Source organism: Scomber scombrus, chromosome 11 (assembly GCF_963691925.1).
Source record: "Scomber scombrus chromosome 11, fScoSco1.1, whole genome shotgun sequence".
Classification (NCBI taxonomy): Eukaryota; Metazoa; Chordata; class Actinopteri; order Scombriformes; family Scombridae; genus Scomber; species Scomber scombrus.
The window spans coordinates 912,464-936,229 of record NC_084980.1 but is presented as its reverse complement, the minus strand read 5'-3'; the positions used below and the strand labels follow the sequence as shown (position 1 = coordinate 936,229).

The following is a 23,766-nucleotide window of genomic DNA, read 5'->3' as shown; positions in this document are numbered from 1 at the left end:
GATGTGCTGCAATCACTTGTGATAGAAGAAACTTCCACATTAGCACCGTCTCAGCTCAGGAGCTGGATCCTCTGAAGGACGTGATTGGCCTCAAAAATATGCATGGCTTCTTGTTCCTTCAGTTAGATGTTGTTCCCTTCACTGTGCAGAAGGATGTTTATGCAGAGTTTGTTTCCACATTCATCAACTGAAGGAGGGAAGTTTTTCTGTGCTCACCATATATCGATCCAAACCTAACCCTCTTCCGCTCTCTTATTCGAGTTTCACGTGCAGGCAGTCTCAGTCAAGCTATCACGGTCATCCCAGAAACAGATCATACTTCCCGCATAATTGCATTAACAAAACTTGAACAAATGCTACGATTACTTCTCCAAGAGCCAACTCACCACGGATCACGAACTGCAGATCAACCCGTCCGACTTGACTGAAGATTCGTGTGGTACCGGTTCTCCTCTCATCACCCAGCATAAGACCTCAGCCAAGCGTCCCAGCGGAGCCGCTGCGCTCAGCGGTGCACATACCGGCCTCATCGGCTCTTCAACTCACGCTCCCCTGATGTGACACTCCCGGTAGATCTGCAGCTTCCTCTCCTCCTCATCAAAAACCAGAAGAGCAACTGGCATAGCCGCTGGAGCAGCAACTTCAACAGTCCAGGCAGGGCCGGCACTAGGATTTTGGTGGCCCTAAACAAGATTTTATATGTGGCCCCATAACACTTCCAGCAAATACACACAAACTAGAGATAAGCAAATCAATTAACAGCAAATCTCTTACTTTATTTTAAAACATATATTAAGAATATATGACAATATGAGCAGTTAAGAAAGTATTCAAAATGATAAATATTAATGTCAACATATTTACATGATAAAAGCAACACTCCTGCACATCACAAGGTCTATAAGTAAAGACAAATGAACACCAGTAAAACCAAAACTATTTTGAGCAAGGAACAATAAATATCAGAGTGCAAAATATTCAAAAATATTAAAATTTGAGAGACTAAGAAAGAAAGCAACTTGTACAAAACAAGGTCTATAAGTAAAGACTATGACAAATGAACATGAACACCAACTGAGGTAGATGTGCCTGGTGCAGTGGAAGAAGCTCCAAAATACTTCAGTAATGACCCCGAAAATATTATACATTAGATTATTATTTTTAAATATAGGCTGGAAGAAATTACACAGGTACATCACATGTATCAGGTCTATACATTAAACACACAACAAATGACAACAATTTTTAGAACATGCAAATTATTCAATAAACTTAATATTTCCAAATATGATCTAAAAAGATGCAATTTAACATAGCTAGAAAGTTAATAGTTAACCTGGAAGAATTTGGGGCAATTTAGACATTTGATAAATGATACAAATATATATTTACAAATGATGTTGCAATTCTACTTAAGTTAGCAAGAAAATAGCAAGAAAAGCTTGTTCTATTGAAAAACATATCAGCTCAAATTAATCATACATTCATTACTTTTTAGCCACTGCTTGCCAGGTTAAAATGATTGTGGCTATGTTCACTTTAATTTGTTCAAAATTAAAGGACAACTCTAAAGTTGCCAAAAAAACACCACACAAAAACATTGTTAAGTAGCTAACAACCAAAGCTAGCCATACAATCAAGGAGGTTATTTGGTTATTAGTTATGTTTACAATTCCAATTGGGTTAGCTAGCAAGCTAACAAAAAACAAGCATGTTCTAATCAAAAATGCTTCAGACTAATCATCTAAGTATTATAATGTTTGTATTATGTCTAACGGTTAGATATGCTTGATATGCTGGTTAGACTCTAACCAGCATATCAAGTTAAAATTAACTGTGGCTATTTACTGTTCAATTTGTTCAAAAATACAACTTTGATGTTGCAAGAAACACCAAATTCATTATGATAGATTCAATAGATAATGCATACCTTTATTCTGTCTTCTTTTTTCCATCTCCAATTTTCTTTTTTTTTGTCCTTCAGCCACGATCCCAAATGTTCTTTTAAGAGCCATTTATCTAAGGTTGGGGTCATCAAAATAAATAAGTTCCTTATTGAGATGTAATGTAGTTAACAACAGCTGATTAACTAATGGCGCTGTTCCTAGCTTGCCTAACCATTACGTCACACACAATGCGTCTACGTAACCATGGCAATACGCTGCACCCAGAGCCCTATAGACCTCTGGTTGCAACTGTTGTGGCTATAAAACGGTGGATAAGTTGATTTGAGCATCATGTAACCCTGCAAAACAACCCGTTTCCCTGCCAGGGCTTCATTCATCTGTCATACCATGATATTTGGACAGTCTAGAAGCGCCACACAATTACATTACTTACTTTATCCCAGTTTAAGTTAGCAGGCAGCTAACGGGAAGTTAGCTTCCCAACCCGCAGACGTACTGGACAGTCGGCAGATTCTCAATATTTAAAGTCTCCTTATTTAAACTACACAGAGATGTATCTGCTGGTGATAGGCTTAATCAACGTTGTGTGAACTCATTTGACAAGGGCTTAAATGTAACAGACGTTCATTTATATGTAAAACTCCAACACTGCAATTTGTGGAGCAGGCATGTGCCCCCCCCCTAGTGGTTGTGGCCCTAAACAACCGCATAGACCGTTTATGCCACGGGCCGGCCCTGAGTCCAGGTAACTCTCCACCACACCGAAGTCACGGCCCTCCGTCTGCCTTTACATCCACAAACGGACCCCGACATCAGCGACCGAACTGCTGCCTGCCTCCAATGTTCCTGCATAGGATGCATTACCTATCAACCTCAGCCACAAAACTAAAGCTACATTGTTTACTCAGCAGCAACAACAGCCACCAGGTCTCCCGCGCTTCCGGGTTTTAGCCAAAGCCAATCAACGCCTGGATCGGCACACATGACGTCACAGAGCCCTGTAGTCCCACGGACACAGCCCCCCTGGCAGGGGCCAGGTAGTATTGCTTTACTCGTTCTACGCAGACTTCTCAGTATTTATACCAACTGCATGAGACATCAGTTCTGCATCATACGTTATCCATCTCCACTACTTTGCAGTAAAGTATTCATAATTAATTTAAAGTCACTTCCACATTGTCTTTTTCCATTTACCAGCTGCAAGCTGCAGCTACTCTAACGTCACTTTGCCATTGCACACCGTTACACGCACTTGCACATTACAAACACAGGGTTGCACGTTGCTAGTACATCTAGTCAATCGTCATTTAAGCATAATCTGCCATTAAACACATCATGTCGCACGTTACTAACACAGCTTATCACAAATACTAACCGAAATCGCTCCATATCGGCCACATTAAAAGCCCCGGGTCGCTTCTATATCATCAGATAAGCATAAGTACCCCCTGAAGTTTTCCTGCTTCAACTACAGCACTTTGGTTCGACCGGACTTCGGGTACAAGGATGCCTGCAACCCCTACCATGTCCTCACTACAACCGCAGCGCTTCTCTTAGACAGGGACATCAGACACGGTGATACCAGCAACCCATGCCGTTTCCTCACTACAACCGCAGCGCTTCGCTTAGACAGGGACATCAGGCACCGGGATGCCTGCGACCCATGTGGTTTCCTTAGTCCAGCCGCAGCATTTCACTTAGCCATAAACATTGGGTTCAGGATGCCAAAAACCCATGCCATTTCCTCACTCCGACCGCAGTGTTTCGCTTAGACAGGGACATCAGACACTGATACCTGCAACCAGTGGCACCAGAGTATTTTTTGTGGTTCAACTATGGTGGGGCTCAAATCAATGCCAGAATTTCAATGTGAATATATATTCAATGAAACAACACCCTCCCACAGCTAGAAACATGCACACACACAGAGAGAGAGAGAGAGAGAGAGACGCAGTTAGTTAGTTAACACAACACAATACTACCACACAACAGCCAAGAGTCAAAACACATCTCCAACAAATTAAATATGCTATTTAAGCAACAAGACCACAGCAAGGAAGGAACAGACAACACGCAAAATGCAATAACAGTCAGCAAAGTTTCCAAAAACAATATTAAAACTCACCAGGTTGAGATTTTCAAATGAGTACAATCCGCCGTTTTTTGTGATTGGAGGCAAAGATGTCGATGATGCGCTGAACATCCAAAGTATTTGTCCTTTGTTTGTTGATGGACAACAGCGCCAAGTTGCTGTTTCGGGTATCACCGCTGCTGTTCCGTAGAAAGTTCTTAATCCGACGGAGGCAGGAGAAACTTTGTCGCACGACGCAGAGGTCATGGGCAGGGTCAGTGAAATACAGATGAGTCTGTATAAATCCACAAAAGCATCCCGGTAAAGTCGCATCAAAGCGAGAAATTCCACAGTGTCATTCACTACATGTCCTTGTGCTTTCTTTCTTTCCAGCAGACGCTGAACTTGGTGTCGCTCTGCTGTCAGGTTTTCCTCAATCACTCCATAGAACTGCGCCATGGGCTGCAGACATTTCTTGTCTAGGAAAGACGCATGTTTGGGCTGAGTGCCGAGACTCCAGTTAAAACACCTCTGGCCTTGGTTGAGAAATGTCTTCTCATTTCACCCACAAGTCTGTCAATTACTGGGTAATAAAAATGTGTGTGCAGCGCATCTGGAGTTGTAACAGGTGTGCGCTCAACTGGGGCCTCGACAACAAACTCCTGAAGAATTCGAGGAGGCTGTGCCTGTCTCTTTTCGCATGTCCTGTCCTGGCTCACACAGGCTTTGGTGCACAGGTCCACTGCTCTGTCCCGAAGGTCAACCCATGACTCTTCTGCGCGTTTGTCTGAAAATGTCGCTATGACTGACTCTGATAAGTCTATTGTGGACGCAAGCTCAAGAGTGTTAGATTGGAGCTGGTCAGACATGAATTTTGTGACCCGGAATAGCTCCTCGAAAAGCGTGAGACGCAGGACAAACTGTTCATCAACAAGTCCATTCACAGCACTGGCCTCAGTTTTCCTCCGCGCATTAGGCTGAGACAGAAGTGTCGCCCGTATTGCAGGCAGTGATTTTCGGATTGCCAACTACGCTGCATATTGACATGCCCAGCGTGTGTCGGATAGGCTCTTAAGTTCAACGGGCTGTGTCACTGATTCAATCTCTCTCTGTTTCTTGATGAACTGATCATGGGCGACAGAGTTGGAGAAAAAGTGGTACAAAATTTGTACGGTTTCAAAAAACTCTGTGCGCATGACAGTGAATGTACAGTGCTTGTGGCACATCCTTTTTGAATTTCTGCTGAACGCCACTTTGGGAGCCTGACATAACTGCAGCGCCAACATAACACTGTCCGATACACATGTTTTTGTCAATATTACACTGTTTCTGCACTCATTTCCTTTCTGACCCTGTCAGCCATAATTTCAAAATCTCGTTTTGAATGTCTTTATGTGTGTATTTAGCATTTCTGGGATTATCCTCCAGTTTCTTTGCTACTGTTTGGTCAAATTCACCAATTACATAAAGTTGCCCTTATTTTCTGACTCTGCATCCTCTCTGTGACCTCGCTGAGCAATGCCTTGGCATGCAGTATAACGTAGGGACAAAACCACAGCCTCATATACTCTCTGTTTTCCTTTACGATTTTTGAATGACCCACATCTATCATGTTTCCTAATCTCGCGCCATCTGTCGTTGCCAGTTTAAATTCAGCCCATGCCTCCATGGCGAACTTGTGTGCCGCACTTGCGTTGTGTTTTTTAAAGGCTGCTGTTGCGTGTTTCCAGTTCTTATATCCATTAGAAAAGGCCAGCTCTGAATGGAACCAGTGCCCACCACCCCCCAAAAAATGCCGGCGGCCAAAGCAGAAAGTTTTGTCCATCTCAACTGAATATTCAAGCCAGCTATATGTGTCAAACCAGGCAGCATTGAAAGATCTCTGCTGGTTACTTATTAGCCTTGAAGGGTAATTTTTCCTGATGGGGCGCTGCGGTCCATCCCCGGGTCGTTGGCTAATGTCAGTGGTAGCATGAGCATCATGGCCAGTGTCCGTGCCCGCAGTGGTTGGCTATTGCTGGCCCTTCCTCGTCCTCTTCCTCCTGCTGCTCCATCTCCTCTTCTTCTTGCTCATCTTTGTCCGGCCGAGCCTGGCACATGGAAGACGCGGGACCCGAGTGGTCGTCTTCCCCTGCAGGTGTCAACGGTGTGTCTGTAGTTTTATCCAACACGCCCGCCACCGCCATCTGTTGTTCTGTCCGACGATGTTTAAAAACTAATTTATCCATGATAAATTTTGACCAGTTTACTAACGTTAATTTAATAACGTGACTGTAAGCCACTAACGCTAACTACTACAGCCAGGTAGCTTCTAACAAAGATAATCTCAACCAAACTGTCTCTGTGTCGAGCATACAATAAAAGCGCGCTCACATGAGTGACGTACGGACTGCCAGGTTCCCCACTGATCTCAGGACAGTGACTATGTTGATTAATAATAACGGTGGATGCTGGAGGCCGACTCTTAATGAACCCAGATCAGTGACAGTTGTCATCGCAGCTGCCTGAATGCTGTTACGACGTGGAGGCGCTGTTGGACTCCGCACTTTTCTTTGTTGTTTTATGGTAGGGCTAACGGTAGGGCTAACACATTTCTTGATGAGGCTAAAGCCCAACCAAGCCCTACCCTGGCGCCATCTATGCCAGCAACCCCTGCCGTTTCCTCACTCCAACCGCAGCATTTCGCTTAGACAGGGACATCGGCACCACAATGCCTGCAACCCATGCCGTTTCCTTAAATCCAACATCAGCACAGCGCCTTGCTTAGACAGGGACATCAGGCAACCCACGCTGTCTCTTCACTCCAACCGCAGCATTTCGCTTAGACAGGGACATCGGCACCACAATGCCTGCAACCCATGCCGTTTCCTTAAATCCAACATCAGCACAGCGCCTTGCTTAGACAGGGACATCAGGCAACCCACGCCGTCTCTTCACTCCAATCACAGCACTTCTCTTAGACCAGAACATCAGCACCAGGATGCCAACGACCCCTGCCGTTTCTTAACTCCATCCGCACCACTTCAATTCTGCCAGGATGTTTGATGTCAGCGACCCCGCCGTTTACTCAATCCAACCTTGGCTCCTTGTCTAGTTCGACAGCAGGCAGCTTTTATCGGGGTCATCCAGCTCTAGTTGCCACAGCAGCCTGCTCTAGTCAAGGCTCCTGGCACTGAGGGCTGCCAGCACTCTGCTTCAGCAGGGACATCCGCCACTGGGATACCAGCGCCCCCACTGTCTCCTCATCGAGGTACCAGGATCACCCATATTCGACTACACTGATCCGTGCAGCTCATTTCTCCCAGGCAGTGACACCGGGATGTCTTTACCCCCAAGCGCCACTCCCGCAAATTCAACAGACACGTTTAACGTAACCTACCTGTCGTTCTATCCCGTCACTACGACCATTTCATTATCAACGCCCCTTTCACACGTTCAACGTAACCTACATGTCGTCCTACAAGAGAACAAACGATTCATTGAAATCTTGTTAATACATTTGTCAAACGTATGTCATTGGTGGTGTGGTCCTTGCTCGTGAATCGAAGCTTGTGAAGCGAAGTTTCAGGAGCAGGAACACACCCCAATTACACCCCGTCCGGCTCCTATATAAACAAACCTAACCCTCTTCCCCCTCTTTCGCTCTCGTATTCGAGTCCCCCCCGCCCTCTCTTTCTGTTCTTTTCTCCTTTCTCATAGGTTCCTAGGGGTCCTCGCTGACCTGGTGCTCCAGCGGATCCTTCATACGACCTCCCCACACGGCATGAAGAGCACAAACGATTCATTCAAATCTTGTTCATAAATTTGTCAAACGTATCTATTGGTTTATCTATATTGGTGGTGTGGTCCTTGCTCGTGAATCTGAGTTTAAGGCATACCTGCGAGCAGAAGCTGTGACATCACAACTAGTTTGGAGACAATCTTGATTACGTATTCAACTTAGAACAAACAATAGCACACACATCTAAAACAACCTTTAACAGGGACTGGATCAGAAATGACACTAAAAGCAAGAATCAAACAAGAGATCCTCACACTGTACTAGTAGCTCCCAGCTATATGAAGCAACATTTCAATCCACCAGAGTTCTTTGTCAGGTAAATCAACATCACAAAGCAGGACAAGCACATTCATCACTCAGGTTGTGATGTTGTGATTTACATGATTAAGAGTCAATCTGTTCTTAAACTGGACCAATCAGAACAGAGCTGAATTACACTGTCTGATACTCCCTCATGAGGAACAGAGCATGCCTCTGTGAAGGGCAAAAACAACTTGAAACCTCAAGATCAGCACTTTACAGGCATTAAATACAACACAAAAGTGGAGTCAAATATAGATCACAATATAAATATAAATAATCAAAAAAAAATTACATAGAAAACACATAGAAAATTACTATATAGAATAATTACTATAATTACTAATTACTAATAAAAATCAGTAAAATATTGTTAATATATTATTCACACACCCCTCCCCAATTTGCATATTCATAAATACAGCTAGCTGCACCAGTAATGATTTTGGGGTGTCATAGTAAAGATGGGAAAAATGAAGGTTTGTGGGCTATTAGGTTTCTTGTTGATTATCAACTCACTGTCACTCAAAGGTTGAACACAATTTGTACAATTTAACAGGTGACTCTGACTATCTTCCCAGCTCAATTGTGATTTTTATTCCTTCTTGCACTGAAATGTCACATTTGTCAGCTAATTCCTCATGAAATCACTCCATCCATCTGTTGCTGTGTGGGGAGCTTAACCATCAGCTGGCAGCATGTTATATCACACTATGCACATATGTATGTACACCCGTAGATATTGTTTTTCTGTACAATTTAATTTGATCTGCTTGGTTGAATTGCTTGTAAAAGATTTTCACATAATGCTCTAAATTCTGCTCATCCAGTGAGGCGTCAGATGGGTTTAAATCAGATCTTTGTAGTATTATAGGCTTTTACCATCTGACAGAAAGCATGTTTCTGTTATCTCCAAATCACTTACATATGACAGGTATCCATATGCTATCTTAAGAAAGTGGGATTTGTTACTTTTATGTATGTAGCAGTCTTGCAGCAAGCCATCCTATACAGTAAGACTCTGACAAGAAACCAGTCTGTGAAAGCTTCTCTTGAGCTGCTCCTGAAACAGTACATTATACAACAGTATATCCTTCTATTAACAATATCTGCTTTTCAATGACAATGAGAAACATGATGCCCAAATCTCTGAGTAGTAGCTGGTGCCCTACAGTCAAATATAGTTCTAACATGACACACTATTCAGCTTTATAATCACATCTGTAACCACAGATCTTACTACCAGAGGGTTTTTTTAAGTCTGAAGAAAAGTGCCAAATCTTCATGAGCAAATAGTGAGTAAAAAATCCAGACATTAAGGTGTGAATGCTGGTAATTAAAAGGACATATCATCTGAGTATTTAATTGAATATAAAGCAATAGGGATTCTTCATAGATCCAGAGGACTAATAACAAATGATACAAGCTGTGTGGCTATGCAAGGCATGTTTGGCTTGTATCTGATTTGCCACTGTGTACATCAGTCTACTGTGTGAGGCTGCATGTTATAAATAAACAGCATGATGATGGTCAGATTTGATAAAACTCTACCACGGCTTGTATTCAAGGCTTGTTGTCATATGATTATGCTTTGAATACTATCTAGAACACCAATTCTGTCTCATCCAAATGTGAAAAAAGTGAGTATCACTGCTATCTACTATTAAGCCACAAGATGGCAGCAAATGACTGGTGTAGTGACTGAACTGTGGCGACTCTATATAAGATGTTTTACGTTTTCTGAGAGACTGAAATGAACATCAGGAATATAATGTAAAACGTATACATGGTCTTATGGCCTGTGGTAGCCTGTGTAAAGGTTGGTCTATAGTGGTGTGATTATCAAGGTCCAAAAATGGATATCTGCAGTTCCCAAAGGCCCAGAAAACAGCTGCACGGTGGACTGTTACCTGTTATGAGTACAAGATGTAAAGCAGAGGACTTAACAGCCCAAACCTGTGGTACATTCATTTGTTGGTTTAATCAGGCTGATCAAGTAAAGAGAGGCAGCTGAAATAATGTGTTCTCTCTTCTCCTCTCATCTCTATCAAGCGGGGATGTTTCCTGGTAGTCATGTTTTTTATCCTATGGGCAATGGTTTACAGTCATCCTTTCACTATTACAATATTATGGCAGAGGTTCATTTTGTTGCCTTGGTCTCTTTAGCACTGTGCAGTAATGAAGTGAATGAAACAAACAAAACAATGACAACAGTCATATCAACATAATACATGGGCACAGAGTTCTGAGTTAATATGCAGGTTGCACTTATGAGGCTGCTAACAATGCCACTAAATATCTCCCCCATTAATCTCTAGTTATCACTGGACCTACGACCAGGCTTGGTTTTTGGCAGATATACGTGCATGAATGGATAGTGTAATGTTAGTGTTTGGGGGATATAATGTTGATGGGACAAAAAAACATAACATGATTTGGATGATGCAAACAGGAAGTTTAATGTTGCCATGGAAATATAGTAAGTTATATGACACCTGAACACAATTATTTGCCTAAAGTTGGTGCAAAACAAATACGTTTAACAAAAAAAAAAGTTTGTTTGGCTAATCTACATTTTGGAAAGTCATGCAGCTCCAGTTAACACCTGTGTTCTGTTACCATGGATACAGTCAACTACATGACTTTTTATACTGAAGAAAAAAGAAGGAAGAAAAATTGATGGATGTTTTCCTGTACTGCACAATAATCCCTGGAAAGAGTAAGTTAGCCTCTGTGAATGTGTGTTTTACTCTGGGAGGTAGGAGTATTTTTTTACACAAAATATGTACATTCAGAATTCACATACAGTTTAAAATGTATTTTCAACGTGTTGGTTTACAAGTAGGCTAATAATAATCCACCGGGACACTGAGGATGGAGGTTTCACTTATGCCTCAGGCCCCAAAAAGCTTCTGTCCGGTCCTGCAGGGACACGCATGCACTTCACATGCAGCACACAGCCTTCATAAAGCAGTCGGCTATGAACAGGATAACCCAGATCAATGTAGGCTGGCAAGGGGTGAAAGGAAAATGTCGACTTCAGGATATTGCGATAAAATCCAGTGAAGCGCGCGTTCCTCTCAGATCCTTCACTCATCCTGCAGCTGTCACAGCTGACAGCAGCGCGGGGTGTTAGGATGGAGAGGATGATATGTGCGCATCACTGACTAATCCATCTCTGCTAGGACAGGAGAGATGCAGGGATGAAAACGCCGTCGCGTGTCTTCAGTCTGTCTCTGATTAGCAGCCCGCCAACAGAAAGAGAAGAGGACGGCAGGGAGGTGGACTATTCTCCTGACCGATGAACAAGCCAAACCCACCGATGTGAGGGTATATAAAGCCCTGCAGCGGCGTCCCAGCGGGTGTCTGTCACCAGATCAGCATCATCAGCAGCCCGCTCCTTCTGAATCCAGTCCGACCTGTAAAACACTGACTTGGATTATTCATTCTTTTGTGTTATCCAGGGTAGCGCACAGAGAGAGCAGCCATGTCTCATGGATGGGGATACGGACCAGCTAACGGTGAGGATTTCACAGCATCCAGCTATGTGGTGGATGCTCATGTTGCTATGTAACAGGTTAAAAACATGCTGCCACACTCTGAATTCAGCTTTGCATTATAATGCAGCCAGTTTATTGCTTTGACCTAATTGACATTCCCCCAATCTGAGGTGTAAACTAATTCATTATTTTAATTTAATATCCACATTTATAAGACTTCACCACATTGCACAAGCAAAGGCTGTACTGTTGCTATCTGTAGGAACAGCACCCAATATAATTAACGCCCAGTATTTCATCAGTAAGTTAACACCATAAGTTTTGAAGTAATATTGTGTATACCTTTTCTAAAAAAAATGATTATATTTGTAGGTTCTTATTTCACAACCTAAGAAAGGAAAGATTAAAACAGAAGAAATGCAAGCAGAAGTGAATCATTTTCTTTCTAATCAGTGGTGGACTGTTCAGTAAATGTTCTCAAATGCAGGTGCTTTATTCGAGTAGTGTTTTTTCTGCTACTACACTAATAACATTTGAGATGAAGATAAATTCATGCATTTATCTGGCAGCCATAGTTATAATTAGTTACTTTGTAGATAAAACATTTTTACATGGGAGATAATCAAATTTGATGAAAAGTTCATTAAATTACTCAAAGTAGTTAAAAATGAGCTCCACCTCTACCAGCTGTAGTAAAATGCTGCTTATACCTTGATGCATCAGTAACATAACCTTTAAGGAGCTATTGTGCTACATATTAAATTTGCTTAATTTTGCATTGAAGTATTAACTCTTTTACTTGAGTAAAGGACCTGAATGCTTGGATGGTGGCACCAAAGAGGTAAGAAGCAGTGAGTGTGTTATAAACATACACACATTTACTCTTTGAATATGTTCCCTCCTGTACTGAACTTTATAGGACCTGAAACATGGGGAGAAGAATTTCCAGTAGCTAATGGGCCCAGACAGTCTCCCATCGACATTATCCCTAAGGACGCCCAGTATACCCCCTCTCTGAAAGCTCTGAAACTCAAGTATGACCCCAGCAACTCCAGGGGCATTCTCAACAATGGACACTCCTTCCAGGTGGATTTTGAGGATGACGGCGACACTTCCAGTAAGCACAGCTCAGCTCCTAGTATTGGAAAGTAGGATCATGAAGTAGGAGTTTATTCTGCATGCACCTGTGTCAAACTATATCTGTGTTAAACTATGTTTGGGGGTTTTGTAATAAATCATAATAATAATTATGACAATCTTTTGGCTGCAAGAAAAAAAACATTTTAATATGATTTAGGTAAAACTGTAAGTGGAAGAGAATTTTATTGCAGACTCTGCTCCCTCTGACAATAATCTTATTCTGCAGATGACTGAAGAATCATTTTAAATTAAAGTCAGAATTATCTTTTGACTACTTTTTTTCTTGAAATTCTGGCCACTGACTTTGGACTTTAATTTCAAAATTCAGAAACTTTTCCTGACATTTTTCATCCCTGTAATCTTTTTTTTTTCTTTTGGCCATAGTCATTTTGTGTACTTTCATTTCCATTTACTACACTTGAAAGAAGTTCAAAGAAAATATAATACAACTTATGATAACTTCAATTTAAACTAAATATTCACTCTCATTTAAACATCCAAAGTAACCAAAAAGGGAAGAGCCAGATATCAGCATGTGTTTTGCAAATACAGTAAATATGAAAGTAACTGGATCCCATAGTCAGATGTAGTAACAGAAAGAATAAAGCTCATTTAAACATCTGCCGTACTTTGATTGCATAGTATAATTACACACAGGCTCTGTAGTTCACTTCTAACAGTAAATATTCCTTCATGTTTTTATCTGGCCATCTTGTTTAGAGCTCCACCCTGCTGTATGTATGCAGCAGATAACAATGTCTGGTGACGTCAGGGCTCAGTTTACTCTGGTCAACCTTACTTCATTATCTGGAGGTCAACACAACTTCTGAACCACATCACCCTGCACTAATACCATCTATGCAACATTCAGCCAGCACTGCAAAGCATAAAACAAACGAATATGAAGAACATTAATTAACTTTACTTTTTTCGTCATATACTCTTGGATTTTTTTATAGCATCTATTATTTATCCTACTATTTCAAGCAGCAGCAATAGCAGTGTGTTTCAGAAATGAACAGAACAGAAGAAAAACTGAACAAATACCATGAACAGTCAGCAACATGAATAACATAATGGTAGGACAGACAAAGAGAAGTGCAACAGAGACTTAAACCACCTTCAAGTGAATATCCAATGAAGGAGTAACTTTGTTCACATACTGAGTAATACTCCCCATGCCTGAAACTGATGTTTACATGTACACTGCTATGGTGCGCCCCTTTAAGAAGATGTAACAGTGCTTAGAAATAAAAGTAGAAGTAAATGTAAAAACAATCCAAAACAGAATAGAAACAAGAGGAACAAGAACATTTACAACCAACATGCCAATATGTCTAGTTGACTGCATATGGAGGTCAAGGTTACTGATGAACTTAGATTTAGATTGGATGGATTCGATTGATTTTGTTACTGATGTTAAATCTGTGTTTTGCTGAATGTGTCTCATGTGATCCTCTTGTTCCATTCCAAACAGCCCTGACTGGAGGTCCTATTTCAGGAACATACCGTCTGAAGCAGTTTCATTTCCACTGGGGAGCAAGTGATGACAGAGGCTCCGAGCACACTGTCAACGGAATCAAGTTCCCCTGTGAGGTACTGCATCTACGGCTGCATCATCCTTAGCTCATGTTATGAAAAGAAATGCTAAAATGCGTGCCATTAATGGTGGTGCTGTCCTGTCTTTGTCAAGAAACTGAGGTAAAAATGTAAAAGTAACAAATCTGTTTATAATGCTTCTTGTTATTTTGTGTAAACAGTATTTTTCAAAATCATAGGGGATGGATAAAAATCACACTTTCAAGTTTCAAAATTCAGTCATTTATTGCCTCTTCAACTTTACAGTTTATTTGTAATTTGTTTCAATGTGCTCAAAGATCACAACAGTAAACATAGAACCACAACTACATAAAAAAAGTGACCACAAAGACGTGCTGTTATAATTATATTACAATATTTCAATTAATGAAATAACATGGCCCTGAAAATGACAAATTACAGTGCATGTGTATACAACCAGTGAAGCATTTAGGATGCAGATTGCTTCAGGGTAAATGCTATGTTCTGGTCTGATATATACTGTACTGCATAGTCTTCCACCTGAAGGCAGGTGGTTTATAGGGGGTTGGCTGGATGTGAGGAGTCCTTTAAACTGTTAAAACCTTTCCACTGATAGGGTCTGTGATGTAATTCAGATATGATGGGGAGTTCACAGCCAATTATTTATGAAGTTGTGAGTATGACTGACAGAGCAGTTTTTTTCTCATACGTTCCACAGGAACTGCTATACCATACAGTTATTGAGAAAGTGTATGTATCATCAGCAGACGTAGTCATCTTGACAGTGTCAGAATGTGAAAGACAGTCATTGGTGTATAATAGGTAGAGTAGAGGTGGGAGGACAAACCCCTGAGAGCACCTGTACTGGTGGTCAATGAGTTTGAAAATCTATTGTTGATTTTGACCTGTACTGAACTTCTTACTGTGCAGAACACAGTAAGAAGTTCCAGAGACATAGATATTGATAGAAACTTACCTGGTGGGGTCATTCATTGGCTGATCTCTGTAGTGTTTAGAGCCAGTGTATTGAAATGTAACTATTTTAGGCCAATAAACAAATAAAGAAACACATAACTGAATGAATGATTCAGTATTTCCCCACCTGAATTGAATTCCTTGCAGTGAGGCTTCAGAATGCCTTTAACAGCATTTAGATCTTCATATAACAAAATTGACAGAAACACAGTTGAAATTGTGAAGTGAACAACACTGAACTCCTGACCTCAGTGTTTCTAAAATCCTGTTGTGGCACTGCTGAGAGAGGATTAAAGAGCATATCAGCAGTAAATCAGTTAAGATTAAGCCCTACATCTTCACAGATACTACCCCCCACCCCTCCCCTCCTATGAACCCTTTATAGTTACAGATGAAAACAACACCACTGCTTCAGTGCTGAAACAAACTTATCCACTTTTTGCTTTTAGCTTCATCTGGTGCACTGGAACACCAAGTACCCCAGCTTTGGAGAGGCAGCTAGTCAGCCTGATGGACTGGCTGTGGTTGGGGTCTTTCTGAAGGTGAAGGAAAAAAGCCAAATAATGAATATTGAATTTATTTTTTTAAGTTTTGTTTATTAAATTGCGTGTATGTATGTGTGTGTGTGTGTGTGTGTGTGTGTGTGTGTGTGTGTGTGTGTGTGTGTGTGTGTGTGTGTGTGCGTGCGTGCGTGCCTGCGTGAGTGCGTGCGTGCGCGGGTGTGCATGTGTGTGTGTGTGTGTGTGTGTCTGTGTGTATGTGTGTGTGTGTGTGTTATGCTTCAGATTGGTGCTGCCAATCCCAGGCTGCAGAAAGTTCTGGATGCTTTGGATGCTATTAAGACAAAGGTAAAAACAACTATCGTGGAAGTAACAAAGCATTGCTTATGCTTATTCTCTCTGAACAATAAGCAAGCTAACATCTCAGTTATCATGGTAACCAATCATTCCTTCTTACCTTCCTCACTCCCTCTCTTCCATCATTCCTTCCTGATTCCTGCAGGGAAAGCAGACCACCTTTGCTAACTTTGATGCAAAGACGCTTCTTCCCAGCTGTCTGGGTTATTGGACCTATGATGGTTCTCTGACCACACCCCCTCTTTTGGAGAGTGTCACCTGGATTGTCCTGAAGGAGCCAATAAGTGTCAGCCCTGCTCAGGTACTTCACTTGCTTCACATCCTCATTGGCTTCTGCTACATGAAAAACAAATGAGTTAGAAAAAAACAAAAAACACAAATATCAAACAAAGAATCAGGACACACTGAACCCATCATTGAACTTCTGTAGCTCTGCTTTGCTCTATATTATGTCAAGATAATATATAACATAATATAATATTGACATGCTGTGTATTAATGCTGATCTAATGAATGTTCAAAAGTGAGGTGGTGAACTTGCATGTCCCATTTAGTTTTGATCATTATAAAACAGTTCATTAAAGCTGCAGTTGGTAAGTCTTATAAAAGTTACTTTTTGTCATATTTGCTAAAACTGTCACTATGTAAAGACAGCATTACATGAAACTAGTAACCAGGCTCATTTAGCCCCACCTACTGCTCCTACTGCAAATAGGCAAATTGCCAGAATCCACCGCGACCGGACAAAAAGATCCAATCAGAGCCAGGATGGTGTCTGATGGAGTGTCTGACAGCTGTCAATCACTGCTCACGCACACAGCCCCTCCCCCTTCCTCCTCAGCTCAGGAGAGCGGCTTCAGGAGCGTAGAGAAAGTAATGGCGCAGCAACAACCATCAGCGAGGCCAAAACTACCGATACCTCCGTTACTAACAACAGCATACACGGTCGCATGCCGTCCTCTGGGGGAGGGACTTTGGAGGCAGAGCAGGAGTGCAGCAGAGAGGGAGGGGGAGGGATCTGAAAGTTGTACTTCTTCAAATTTGACGCTAAGTCCTCTCTCTCCTCAAAGTTACTGATTGCAGCTTTAACATAAACTCAATTAATGACAAAAATGACTGCAAAAAAGAAGCTAACGAGCAATAGTTGAATTCTACCCTCTAACGTCAGACTTTTACCCTGTGGAGTGTGTTTTTCTCCTCATCTAAAAGTCTAAAAGAGCACTGACATTCTTGATTTTAACAAAGCATGTACAGTACTGTGCAAAAGAGGAGCACCTCAGTAGTCGGTCAGTGCGTATGCCACATAACTGCAACATCCCTGATTGGATTCCAGCCAGGGACCTTTGCTGCATGGCATGCCCATGTGTCCTGTGTGCCTCTTCACTCTCCACTATCCAATAAAGGCATGCCTTTTTTAATCAATCAATTCCATACAACGTGCAGAGAAGAGGAGAAAAGAATCAATATTCTGTGTGAGCAGCTTTGTCTTTAAAACAGCAGCAGTTCTCCTCAGTACACCTGCACACAGTGTTTCAGGTACTCAGCAGGACGGTTGTTCCTGCAGCTTCCCACAGTTCCCACACTTCTCCTTCTGTGGATTTCGGCATCTCAACTGCTTCTGTCTCTTAATGTAATCCCAGACTGACTCCATGATGTTTAGATCAGGACTCTGTGGGGGACAAACCATCTGCTGAAGGACTCCTTGTTCTTCTTGTTGATGAAGTTGAAGTTATTTATGACTCTATGGCTGCTCATTATTATGCTGCAGAATACATTTGGGACAAATCAGACATCTCTCTGAAGGTAATGCGTTATGGATAAGCGTCTAACCATCTCGAGTGCCAAGACTTCTACGCAGTACTGTACACGATGGTGTTCCTTTTGATTATTGGTTGTGTATGTTGTCAGAAATTAATGCTGCACCAACTAGTGGATATCACTTTAAACCTTCCAGGTACACAGTATGCACGTAAGTACCGAAAAAAACAGTGTATAAGACGCACTCCAGCTGTGTCAGCCCCTGATGAAAATAGATAGGCTATTGATGACCTGTTACTGCTGTATGCTGTACGGGAAAATAAAAAATCAAATCAGGCGGGTTCACTGGCGGGTGCTGATTCAGTGTGATGATCAGAAGTATTTCAGACACTAGTTCAGGACAGCAGCAGATGTTGAAGCACACAGATGAGCAGCTTTTATTGAGCTCCAGCAGAGACACATCATATGAGCACAGATCAGAAGAATAAAAGATTCACTGGATGGAACACATGATGATGCTTTGTTTGACTCTGGGACTGACACAGAGTCCGAGGACAGTGAGCCTTACAGCGACTTGTTCTTTTAAAAGGTTTAATTGAAACTCAGCCTTACTGAACCCAGTCTGAGTTAATATACTGGTCCAGTTCAGTTAATCAAATCATTACCATCAACCATTAACCTGATACACTGTTTCAGGTGTAATATGTGTGTTTTATTGTGTAAAAGGTCAATTGAAAAGTTTTGTGTAGTATACACACATGTGTTTATAAATGAATAGCTACTGGTGCATTCAAATAAACCAGTCTTAATAGAATAGTTGTTTTTCTCAGTATGACACCCCCAAAGTAGACTACCTCTTATACACCAATGTGACTTATACACCGGTTTTCAGAGTATGTGAACAAACATTACAGCTGCTTATGCATTGTTAAAATCAAATATATCACAAGCCTTAACCTGTGAAAAAGATGTGAATATAACATCCACATGAAATGTGTCAGACAAAAAGTAGGTGCATAAAATAGTTATAAATCTGTTTCTGAGAAATTTCTGTTATTGACTTGAAGATGGAATACAGCTTATAGTTGTTTGTTAATAAACTTGCAGATAAAACATGACCTAAACATCAAGTAGAATAAAAAACGCTTTAGTAAAAAGCAGTGATTTCTTGGGCAACCCAATACACTAAAAGCTGTGACAGCACATTTCAGCTGCTGTTTAAGAAAACAGCCCTTGGACATTTTCCTGAGGTCACAAAGATATTTGCTCAATTGATAGCCTGCGCTGGTCTGCACTGACCAGTATTACATTTTAGTTTGAGAGCCAAACTTTAAAACAACTTAATTGAAGCCACAGCTGTTTTACACACGAGATGTAATTTAAATATAGCCAGAAAGGTCCTGTGGGTTTGTGTTTTAGTGCAAGTACATGTGTACAAGTGCATGGATGTGTACACAATACACTGTGTGTATTTGTGGCAGCCCTAAATTAAGATATTTTTCTTGGCAGCCTACCTGCTGGTATGTGGGTTGGAGTCAGTCATGTAGTCTGGTGAGACTGCATCTGGATTCTCAGTTGGAACATGAAAGTGTTCAACATAAAATGAAAAAAAATTAAAGGCTTTACGTATTTGATTTCAGAGAAATTAAAAGAAAAATTACTGCAGAGCTGAATGTTGGCAGGAGTGTCCTGTGCTACACTAGAATACACTGACTGGCTGTTTCTCTAGTGGGCAATTTGTGCTCTCTCTTTTTACATAATTAACACTTCTACACTGTACTGGTGCACAGTTTACCCTCCTTAAATAAAGCCTCGATGTACAATTACATCAAGTGCTTATTGTTATGACCGGCTCGGAGAAGTTCTACATTTCTTTGTAGGATTTAGAACTGAAGTCATCTGTAAAGGAACAGTGCTACATTTAGTTTGTTGTCACATAGAACTGCAAGCATAGGTGTGTGAGCCTGCTGGGGGAAATTAAATCCAAACTCACCTGCTAGCTAAGGGCTAAATGGCTCTCAGAGGAGTTGTTGTTTATGCCACACACTGCTGCTTCAGCCATTTCACACACATACATATACAGCCCAGTCATTCCATTCAATGTGAACCCTTGGTTTCAACAGCTCATTGCTTCATTTTGATCAGACATTTTGCATGGTTTACATAGGCAAATGAGTGCTGATTAAGTCGTTAGGGAGTTTCCTTTTTCCTCTGTTTACTGTATGGGACTAGTCTCAGTGGTGGGAGGGTTGTGCTTTGAACCACATGCACATTAGAGATAACCACCACAGCAGGAGGGTGTGAGGTGGCTGCTCTGTACATGACCCAGGTAGTCCCGGAGACTGTGCAGTGGCAGCATGAAATGTACTTTAATTCAAGTAGACTGCAAGAACTCATGGGAATGTTTCATCATTGAGGTTGCTATGCAACATACACTCCAGTAAGACATTAACCATGGCCTTATTTCTGATTGGTTGACAGATGTTGAATAAAATTCAACATCTAACCAAACAGAGTTTTCATCACCCATTTAGATTACTATATTCCATTAAATTTTTAATCGCATAATAATAATAATAAATAATTATAATAATTAAAGAAATGTCCCTGTATCAACCAGCCAGGCTGCCAGGTGCTGCTGATGTTAGCAGGTCAAATAGATGAGTGCAGGAGATATGTCCTCAGCACACACTCCAGGTCACAGGTTGATTTCTTAGAATTTGACCACCACACCTCTCATCTGACTGTGCTCTTGCAGGTGATGATGACAGTTGACATTTCTGGTATTCAGCAAATGCATCTGCAACATTCCAGCTACTGTTAATGTGACCTGAAGGCCTGAAGCTCTCTGTCTTTCTTTCTCCTTGTCTCCTCCTCTAGATGGCAAGGTTCCGCGGCCTCCTCTTCTCTGGAGACGGAGAGGCTCCATGCTGCATGATGGACAACTACCGGCCTCCTCAGCCTTTGAAGGGCCGTCAGGTCCGCGCTTCCTTCAAATAAACTCTGCATCATTTACATAGCTTCATCCCCCCTTTGTTTTCATTCCCCATTTCCATACTCCCACTGCTCTCCACATGCAAGCTAAACTTAGCTTATATTAGCCTTATTGATTAGTCCATCTGCTGACAATTTCTATAACATAGACTGCCTGGATGTATATTTAATAAAATAATTAAAAAGTTATTTTAAGCTTTGACACTATTGAAACATAGATTATGTACTATTAAATGTGCTACTCTTCCCAGCTAACACAGACATCAAATTGTCACAATTGTCAGGAATTCTGTATTCTGATCTCTTGTTATATTATGATTTTCATTCAGCCAGATTTATTATACAGAATTGTAATAGATATAAGAATTTCATTTTTTTTTTAAATAGGAATTTCAATCAAACAGTAATATTCTATAGAGGATAGCACTAAATTATAGAATGTATGGGATCATATATTCTGTACACCAGTCCATTTAAGGTGGATATAAGCCATTTATTTAACTAAAAAACAGAAAACAAAAAAATTCCCCTTTTTGAAAATATAAGTCATATATTTTGCCTTGTTTAAAAATGATAATATCGACTCCCTGAAGTTTCTTTCTATATATTTCATTGTGTTTTTATTGATGCCTCATTTTGTAAGTTTGAGACAAAATGATCGTTATAGCAACAACAGAAAGCAAGAAAGCAAGTCTGGATGCGACATTTTTCAGTGACTTTATTTGTGCATCATGGCTGCCACCCTGATGCTTCTATGCAAATATATATGTAGACTCACCTCATGATGGTAATGCTAAGGAATGTAATGTTGTGAAGGACAGTCCTGCGTAGTAATGGCTGATAGTGCTGTCTTAGGCAATGTCTACACTAATGCAGATGAATAGAAAATGTGGTGTTTTCTCTTCGTTGGGTTTACACCCATTCGTGGTAATTAGAGCTTTTTTACTGACACATCTGAATTACTGTGGACATAGCCTTAGACAACACATTCTATAAGTGACCCTAAAGTACAAATGTCAATCAATTTTTTAAATAAAAACTATGACAACTAAACTACCTATCACCCCAGTGCATTAACATGGACAGAGCTGTTCAGTTAGAAATAATTTAGAGGATTAATTCATACTGTAACACAAGCTGGAGTATCAACATAGAATCTTTCATTAACATATGATACTTTGTCAGCGATGTCTAAAGTCATTACTCTATCTGACTAAACTAAGATCATTGACAGGTGTTCATAAGAGCAGCACAACCTTACTTTTTTAGCTTTATATCAATTTTATAGAAATGTTATGAAGACATCAGCATTCAGTACAGTATGTGACTATGCTGAGACAGCTGTAACCCTTTAAAGTGTGTCACTTGAAACTGCTGTCACATTACAGATTAAAAATATTTTGTGTCGATCTGTCAGTGGAAAAGAATTTTATCAATAAAATCTGATAATTTACAGAAGTCTCAAAGTTTCATTCTTTCTCACATCAAATAACCATCACATATTCGCATTCATTTAGTGCTCAAATTTCTTCATTATCATTTCATTTGATGATTATGAAGACACATTTTTCTTTTCTTCTTCTAATGGTAATGTGGGTCAGTCCACCACTTTGGTCCAGAGTGAAATATCTCAACAACTACTGGATGGATTGGATGGAATATTGGTATATTCATAGTTCCCAGAGGATGAATCCTAATGACTGATACAGTACTTATACGGTGAGATATCTCAACACACAGGTCACCTTGCTGTGGGAGGTGCAGGCTGGACACTGAAACAGAACGTAGCTGGATTAATAGCAGTTGGTATGTATCATATACATCAAATCAGTTATACACTTTGACAGTCATGTCAATCTAAGGTTTAATTCATTTCAGTCAGCATTAGTTAGGGTTAGGGTTAGGGTTAGGGTTTGCCACAGTAGGTTGAATGATGCTGGTGCACTGGTGTTAACACTAGTCATGTTGTGCTAAGACGGCAGCTGAAAATGTAATATTAGCACAGTCCATGTATGTATCAAATTTAACGATTTTTCTTGGGTTAAGATGAAAAAATTAGTATGGCAATGTTGGTTAGTGCACCACTTTGATCCAGACAAAAATATTGGCATTCGTATCGTCTCTACTCACAAGTATTATTTTTGCAGCTAATGTTAGAATTAATAAACTAGCAGAGGCTAATTATTGTGACTGGTTGCTTCAGTGACTGTGATTATGGTTTATGGTTGAAGTGACGGCTGGGGCTGTATTGAAAATACATTTAAAAGAAGCATCAGGTTTAAATCCTGGTGGCTGTACAATGCTGTCTTACTGTTTTTGGAGCCTTAAATAGCAGCCAGTCACAATCACAGTAATAGTTAAGGTCACACATTTGGCAAATAGCTACAACCCCAGCATTGGGAGTGCCCACATGCACTGTGGTCAGAGCTAGTTGATGCTCAGCTTTCCTCAACATTTTTTTTTTTTTTTTTTTTTTTTTAATATTTTTTATTGATTTCACAGGTTATAACAAAGAGCCATTTACATCAGAAGGCTTATTTTCCATTTTTCTTCAACAACATACCCTTTCATTTCCCCACCCTACCCAGTCATCCACACTACACTTTCTACACCGTACAGATTACACTATAAACACCAAATTAAAAATAATACAATGCATAATGTAACAAATGATACAATGCATAATACAACATACAGTCAAAATGTCCATGAAGCGAATAAATTATTATTTTTGAGATAAGTTGAGAAGTGCACATCATCATCTGCACCATACATTCCAATGGAAACATAGGGAAAAGAATAAAAAACAAAACAAAACAAAACAAAACAAAACAAAACAAACAAAAATAGGGGGGGGGGGGGGGTCAGCAAGGAAATAAGGTGACAAGGTCAACTTGTACTCTAACAACCCTGAGGCATGCCA

The 23,766-nt window shown here is 40.7% G+C and overlaps 1 protein-coding gene across 1 annotated transcript; it reads left to right on the top strand.

The window, feature by feature from the left end:
• The first annotated feature begins 11,405 nt into the window (after positions 1–11,405).
• On the top strand, positions 11,406–22,301 carry cahz (carbonic anhydrase). The gene is made up of 7 exons (XM_062428635.1): positions 11,406–11,580; positions 12,479–12,676; positions 14,177–14,295; positions 15,684–15,776; positions 16,020–16,082; positions 16,237–16,392; positions 20,730–22,301. Exons 1-7 carry the CDS (start codon positions 11,547–11,549, stop codon positions 20,847–20,849), a joined length of 783 nt encoding a protein of 260 aa, XP_062284619.1. The 5' UTR covers positions 11,406–11,546; the 3' UTR covers positions 20,850–22,301.
• The last annotated feature ends 1,465 nt before the right edge of the window (positions 22,302–23,766 follow it).